The following is an 8,236-nucleotide window of genomic DNA, read 5'->3' on the forward strand; positions in this document are numbered from 1 at the left end:
TGCTTTCACATCTGGAGTATATACTCCTTACCAGTATTTGAGTTATGCTTCAGATGTATATTTCTTCCCAGCATAATTCAAATACTGACTAACCACCCTTAACAAAATATTTAACGATGGGAACATGTATCAAAGTATTTATAATAAAGTTTTTAAAAGTAAATTCCTACTTCCTGGCATGGAATTAAAAACTTCTGTCCACACAAAAATGTTTATAGCAGCTTTATTCATAATTGCCAAAATTTGGAAGCAACCAAGATGTTCTTCAGTAGATAAATGGATAAATAAACTGTATTACATCCATACAATTGAATATTAATCAGCACAGAAAGAAATGAGCAATCAGACCATGAAGACATGAAGGAATGAATCTTAAATGCATATTACCAAGTGAAAGAAGACAATCTGAGAAGGTTACATACCGTATGATTCCAAATATAAGGCATTCTGGAAAAGACAAATCTATGGAGGCAGTACGAGGATCATTGGTTGCCAGGGGTTAAGGGAAAGGAGGGATGAATAGACAGAGCATTAGAGGATTTTTTTATACGTAATTTATTGTCAAATGGGTTTCCATACAACACCCAGTGCTCATCCCAACAGGTGCCCTCCTCAATGCCCAGTGACACTATTCTGTAGTAATGCTGTATTCTGTAATGTAATGGTGGATGCATTTCATTATACATTTGTCAAAACGCATAAAATATACCACACCATGAGGGGACTCTAATGTGAACTCTGGACTTTGGGTGGTGACGATATGTCCCTCTGGGAAAATCTTGGTTTTACTGGAGAAAGAGGGAGTAAAACGATAGAGGCATGTTTGGAAAACAGGAAAAATGAGTAAGACTCTGTCTTAGCACTTGAAGAAATGGAAGCCTACTGTGCCCTGGGTGTGTAGAGAAGTCTGGAGGGGCAGGTTCATGACTAACCCTCATCCCAACTGCCCCAAGAGGAGATACAGAAGTGGAGACAAAGGAGCCAGATTTCCTGCCAGTGGAAGAAGGGGGGGTGGTTCTCAGTGGACAAAGCAGCATTTGAGATGACACTTGAAGGGAGAGAATTGACTGGAAGGACAGCCACCGCGCGGGATGGGCGTACTTAGAGCTCTCCGTTCCGTGTCTCCAGTCCCTGGGATCTTTCAAACTCACTATGTGAAAGAATGGACAGGAATAGCAGCAAAGACAAAAACACTATCTGTGTTCTGCTACAGCTTTGGGTTCTGACTGTCGGATCAGTCTGTGTTTAAGTCCTCACATGTATTTTTGCATCCAAGTAGAGGAGCCATAGTCAGTCAAGCTTCCTTGCCACCTTTCAGGTGTAAACTTGAACCTCACCATTCTAATGTTTCCACGTGAATGCTGAAAGTTTCTCGGGACTTGTCAATATGTAAAACCTTTATATTTGAATTCAGAAACACCTTTGCATGTGCTCTCTGCCTGTGAGCATTTGAAGACACTTTAAATGAAAGCAAAGGATAATTTACTGGTAATCCTCAGCCTAATGTATTTTCTCTCTCTTACTTTTAAAGCGTTCGTGAATTGGAAAGTACAGGTTCTGGTTTATGTTACGACGTCCTCTGGGATTCAGGTAGTGCCTTCTTTCCTGCTCATCACCCATCAGCATTAGTGATTCCCTTATTCTAGATCTTTACAAATATTATATGGATATATTTGTGCTATAGGTTTGGTTTTTCAAGTTAAAATCCTTGATAATGAGTACTTAAACTCCAGTACAGAAAATAAGCAATAAGTAAACAGCCAGTCCCTTCCAGGTGAAAAGTAGAAGAACTCAATACTGAGCATGTAGTTCTTTAGAGATTGGAAGCCAGATCCCTCAGTGCAGCACCACTGTTTTCTGGACATTTCAGCAGACGCTGGGTCCCTGGTTAAAGGGATAGAAAGACCTTATTCTCTGTTTTTCCTAATGATGGTTGAAAATGGTCTGGTATCAGGAAGTGTAGCTTGACATGTTCACTTAGATTTTCTAGACTACTTTAATCCCTATAACTGCTGTCTCCCTCTACCCCAGACTGAATTGCCTTTGTGGAATATCAGACTGTTTGCTTGGGCAAATTGATTAATCTCTTTGTCTTTGAGAAACAGACCTAGTTTTCTGGCTCAAGATCTCAGGGTTTTTGTTTGTTTGTTTGTTTTTTGTTTTTTAAGCTGTTTTTCTCTCAATAGGAGCTTCGTTTCTGCTCTGTACAAGGAGAATGAACACGTCTTATTATTTGAAATTTCAGGTGTTTTTTTTTTTATTGACTAAGCATCTATCCTTCAATATTTACCCCCAAATGCTACAATCAAATCTCTACATTTCAGTGTTAGATAGTGTAATGTAAGAAGCCATTTGTTAGAGTATATTTAATGATTCTGTGATTTCTGTGTTACTAAAACAAGCTAAGTGTCAAATCCTTGTGAGTAACAAGAAACATTCTTATGCTTTTAATAAGAGTTTTTTTTTCTTTATACATTCATAGTGCCTACAACCTATAATATGGATTAACATTGTACAGCCAAAAAGTAGCAAGACATTAGAAATGTACAGAGACTGGGCATTGTTTCCATTCCAAAAAAAGTCATAAACTTAAATTTATACAACAGATAGTCTCAACCCATGCCTTACACAGAGGAAAAAAGGGTCATCAAAGCACAACGTTCCGGTTCTGTAAGAATGAAGAAGTCTCTTATGCACGTTTCTATCTGCACAGTTAGTATCTGCTAGACAAATCACAGAGGCCGCCTAGAGGATAGCAACAGATGATCTCTTTGAAGGTTTTCCTTAGTTCTTGGCTCCGGAGTGCATAAATTAGAGGGTCGATGATGGAATTACACATGATCAGTATGAGATACAGGTTAAAGTGAGACATGAAGCACACACAGTAAGGATTCTGGGGACAAGAGATGTAGAATATTAAGTGGAGGAAGAACGGGGCCCAGCAGACAACAAAGACCCCAATCAGTATGGTCAGGGTAATTGCACCCTTCATGTTGGCCCCTTGGCGGATGGTGCCAGTGCCCGGGAGGACAGCAATTCTCTTAATGTGCAGTCTGGCCATGAGGAACATGTGGACATAGAGAGAGGCCATGAGAGCCAGCATGGTGAAGAACATGGTGATGAGGCAGATGATGACAGCACTGCTGTCTGAGTAGATGATGAACAAAACGCCCGAAACCGTGCAAGCTGCCCAGATACAACTTATGATGATCCCAACCCGCCTGACCGTCATGATGTTATGGTACTGGAGAGCATAAAAGATAGTAAAGTACCTGTCCACTGCAATTGAGAGCAGACTGCAAATCGATGCAAGCAAGGAGCTACAGATCACCGAGTCAATGACATTATCAATATTCACGGTGAAACTCTGCGCGTCCGTATCTGTACTGTTTAATAGGGTGATGACAATGGTTTCGGATCCGTTTGACACGCTCACCAACATATCAGCCACGGCCAGGCTGCAGATGAAAAAGTACATGGGCGAATGCAGGTTTTTGTTCTTGGCTATTGCCACAATCACCAGAATATTCTCCAACAAGCTTATGACACCCAGAGTCACGAACACCTCAGGGGAGACAAAGAGTTGCTCATAACACCCTCCATCAGAGTAGCCTTTTCCAAGGGACTCACTGGCATTGCTGTGCGGTCCGTAGGTGCTGCGGTTCCAGAAGTGGAGAGAAGTGTGCATTCCATGGTGATGAGTGGAGTTCATCCTGCACCAAGTGGATTCAGATCCCCTCGGAATTGATTCGATCTCTCGGGTCAGGTAGCCTCAGTGCTTTTCTCCACGCCTTTGTCTGCCCGAAAGTTCTGAGGCTGAAATTGGCATGCCTGTTGTGAGTAAATGTCACATGCTCCAAGGCTGGAAATGGAGTTTTTACTGCCTCCCAGGAACGGCTCTGATCACCTTCATTGTAAAATCTTAGGCTTCTGAAATACTCATTCTCAGTTGAAAGAGTCTGCTCTTTGCTTTTCTGTCCTCCCTTCCACCTTAACTTTAGCCTGAGGCATTCAGTCAGGTCTTTTCAAAATAATTTTCCTAGTAGCTGCTGTGCCACTGGGAGCTGAATCTGTGTGTGCATGGTCACACCAGCTGCCTCGGAGGTATTAGTTCCCAACCTGAAGCATTGCTTTGAGTGTTAGTAGCTGCTGCTGATTTTATGGTGTGCGAAGGGAAAAAAATGTTCACAGTGGCTCCTCCTCTGCTTCCTTCTGACCAATCCAAATGCACTGGAAGTCTGTGAGACACGGGTGATAATCCGGAGATACAAATTGCAGGGCAATACCGATTCAGATGCAGAAGCTTGTAGAATTGGGAAGCAAGCAGGATGAGAGAGACTGAATTTTCCTTGTCAAGTTTTCAAGGAAAACAACTTCGTCCCTAGAGGCCATTCTTTGATATCACCAGCCAGGCACCCCAGGTTGATTACTGCTTCAAAGAGAGACCTGTGTGTGTGTGTGTGTGTGTGTGTGTGTTCCTGAAATAGATACACAGTCTTTTTGGTCAAGATATTGAATTTGTTTACTCTCAATTTCTTTGATTTAAGAACCCAGGCAATAATGGTTCAATTTAAAACACCTAAGGGGCACCTGGGTGGCCCAGTCGGTTGAGCGACCGACTTCGGCTCAGGTCATGATCTCACAGTCTGTGAGTTCAAGCCCCGCATCGGGCTCTGTGCTGAACGCTCAGAGCCTGGAGCCTGCCTCGGATTCTGTGTGTGTCTCTCTTTCTGCCCCTCCCCTGCTTCTGCTCTTTCTCTCAAAAAGTACATAAACATTTAAAAAAAAAAGAACCAAAACCTGTTAAAAAAATAAAATACCTGAAACACAGGGAGAATATTTGATAATACAAGTAGATTATGCTCTCAGTGGGAGAACTTAGGAAGGTAGTTGCAGTTCATCAAAGGGTTCAAGAAGGGGTTCATTTTTTGTGAACTAATATCTGACATTTCTCTATTACAGAGTTTCTGTTGTCATAGCTGGAAAGGTTTTATTTTCACTCATGATATTTAATAACCATATAGTGTTAATATAAACTATATTTGAACTCAACAGGAAAAAGATCTATAATTAAGCAAAACTCAGTTTTTAAGCTTTAGTGAGGTCTAATTGATATAAAAATACATATTTAATGTATACATTTTCATTAGTTTGGACATATGCATATACCCATGATGCCATCATCACAATCAAGGTCCTAAACATATTCACCACTCCAAAATTTTGCTTATGTTCTTGTAAGTGTGTGTGTGTGTGTGTGTGTGTGTGTGTGTATTTGTTTTGTGGTAAGATCTATCCTCTTATATTTAAAATGCATGATACCATATTATTAACTATAGGCATTGTGTTGTGCAGTAGACATCTAAAACTTACTCGTCTTGCAAAATTGAAACTGTATACCCATTGGGCGACAATTCCTTGACAGTGGTCTTGGCAATGATTTCTTGGATTAAACACCCAAACTGCAGGCGGCAAAGTCAAAAACAGATGAGTGGGCGTCTGGGTGGCTCCGTCTGTTAAGCATCTAACTCTTGTTTTTGGCTCAGCTCATGATGTCACAGTTCGTGGGTTTGAACCCCGCATTGGGCCCAAGGCTGACAGTGTGGAGCCTGCTTGGGATTCTCTCTCTCTCTCTCTCTCTCTCTCTCTCTCTCCCTCTCTCTTTGCCCCTCCCGTGTCTCTCTCTCTCTCTCTCTCTCTCTCTCAAAATAGGCTTAGGAAAAAGGGATGAGTGGGATTACATCAAACTGAAAAGCTTCTGAAGAACAAAGAAAACCATCAACAGAATGAAAAGGCCACCTACAGAATGGGAGAAAATGTTTGCAAGCCATCTATCTGATAGAAGTTCATATTCAACATATATAAGGATCTCCTACAACTGAATCGTAATAAAAACGAAAACAAAAACCAACTAACCAACCAAAATGGGCAGCTCTATTTAAAAATGGCAAAGGGAGAATCATGCTTATAAATCGAGAAAACAAACTGGTGATTGCCAGAGGGGGCGGAAAGGGGAGTGGGAGACACAGGCCTTCCAGTTATGGAATGAGTAAGTCATGGGGATGAAAGGCACAGCAAGGGAACTATAGTCAATAATTTTGTGATAGTGTTGAATGGTGACAGTTGGTAGCCACACTTGCGAACACAGCATAATGTATAGAGATGTTGAATCACTGTGCTGTATATCTGAAATGAATATAACATGGTGTGTCAACTATACTCAAATGATTTAAAAAATACAGCAAAAAAAAATAAGATAAAATAAGATAAGATAAGATAAAAATAGACAAAGTACTTGAATAGACATTTACCCAAGGAGACATACAAATGGCTACCTGATTTATGAAAAGGTGCTCAGCAACTTAATTATCAGGAAAATGCAGGTCAAAACCACGCTGACTAATCATTTCACACTTGTTAGGATGGCTACTACCAAAAAAAAACCTCAGGAGGTAACAAGTGTTGGTGAGGATGTGAAGAAATTGGAACTGGGTTTTTTTTGTTTTGCTTTGTTGTTGTTGTTGTTGTTGTTGTTTTTATAGTGGTCAACCTACCTCCATAATTCAAAGTTTTGTCAATTAAATGCACACATACCTTAGCAACTTTGCATATTCGAATACCAGCCAAGTGCTAGTTATTAGAGCTTCTGAATGTTTTGCTGAAGCTAAGTTTGAAAGATTGTGGCAAAGTCACAAATTAATTAAGCTTCAGGTTATAAAATTTTATTTAATGTTCTTCTTTTGCTGTATTTTTGGTTTTATCTCTTTATGATTCACGGCTACTGCTAACAGGGGCACTAAGAAAGAATTGTTCCAGGGCTAATTTGAAGTTCTCAATCATTTAGGTAAGCGCTGTATCTTCTTTACGCTTTGCCACTGAGACGATGCTAGGTATCGTCGATGTATAGGTATCGTCGATGTAGGTATAGACGATGCTTCCTGAGCATTGGGTTAAATTAGTCCCTTCCAGCCATCCCTGGAATTCAGTGGGGCTCCATGACTGAATTCTACTTCATGCAGTGTGGATAGAAGTGATGCACATTAAGTTATCTCCCTTACGATTCTACACTCTTTTTCTCTCATTGGTAGCCAGCTGCAGAATGTCTTTGGAGTCTCCTGTTCTAGATGGCAGAACCATATCATGGAAGGAGCCTAGAGCTCTGAAGAACTGGAAAGAGCAGAGCTCACTCCTCCGCTCCCCTCCCCAACACCCTCGCCCACCAACTATAGGGAACTGTGATTTAAGCAAGCAATAGTTATCACTGTTGTTAAACTACTGAAATATTGGTGTTATCTATTACAACAGCTGTCATTAATTACCTTGATTTAAAACTTGTTATCGGAGCTATTTAGGAGCAACAAACCCAAATTACATGAAAATCCTTTCTTTCTTTTGTTTTGGATTTATGTGAATAGTGCATTGCCTACTAAGCAACAGGGAGGAAATCTTTTGAATTGCTGAAGCACCAGATAGTCAACTCTGTCTCATCTTTGTCCTGAGTCAGCTCTTGACTTTGTGCTACTTACTTCTGTTGGTGGCTTAGGCTTAACATTGAGAGTATCTTTGATTTCTCCGTCTTTCTCAGAACTCCCTATATGCAATCACTTGTAAAATATCTTCTGCTCTACCAGTGTGTCTGATTCCTCTTTTTCTCTTTACCAAACTCATTTCTCACTATTCTTCACAGAAACTTGATTGTAGTCACAATCATATTCTAGATGACACGAACACTAGGGATTTTCCCATGAGTTTACACCCTCTACGTGAAATGCTTTCCCCCCATACCTGTGAATGCACAGTCATCCTTACTTTCTAAAACTTATTGGGGCACCTGAGTGGCTCAGTTCGTTGGGCATCCGACTTCAGCTCAGGTCATGATCTTAGGTTCGTGGGTTTGAGCCCCACATCGGGCTCTGTGCTGACAGCTCAGAGCCTGGAGCCTGCTTCAGATTCTGTGTCTCCCTCTCTCTCTGCCCCTCCCCACTGGTGCTCTGTCTCTCTTTCTCAAAAATAAATAAACATTAAAAACAATTTTTAAACTTATTTATATGTACTGTGTAATTCATACAGAATTATATAATTATAGCTAAAATTAGTGATTGAAAACACTTTCTTTTAGCTTTTTGCAAAAAAAGGATTTTATTTAGAAACATGATCACGCTGAAATCTCAGCAAGCCATATACATTTAATATCTCAAATTTAATTATTTGGTGCAGATTTATAAAACGTTGATCA

At 40.5% G+C, this 8,236-nt stretch overlaps 1 protein-coding gene across 1 annotated transcript; it reads right to left on the reverse strand.

Moving 5' to 3' along the window:
* Positions 1–209: 209 nt before the first annotated feature.
* On the reverse strand, positions 210–4,137 carry MC4R (melanocortin 4 receptor). The gene has a single exon (XM_019463875.2). It carries the CDS (start codon positions 3,710–3,712, stop codon positions 2,714–2,716), a length of 999 nt encoding a protein of 332 aa, XP_019319420.1. The 5' UTR covers positions 3,713–4,137; the 3' UTR covers positions 210–2,713.
* Positions 4,138–8,236: the final 4,099 nt, after the last annotated feature.

The sequence above is a fragment of the Panthera pardus genome, unplaced genomic scaffold (genome assembly GCF_024362965.1).
Source record: "Panthera pardus isolate Hobbes unplaced genomic scaffold, ASM2436296v1 HiC_scaffold_15, whole genome shotgun sequence".
Taxonomy (NCBI): Eukaryota; Metazoa; Chordata; class Mammalia; order Carnivora; family Felidae; genus Panthera; species Panthera pardus.

Bases quoted from the DNA above. Each gene is read 5' to 3' on its own strand.
- MC4R (XM_019463875.2), bottom strand. From the start codon at position 3,712: ATGAACTCCACTCATCACCATGGAATGCACACTTCTCTCCACTTCTGG.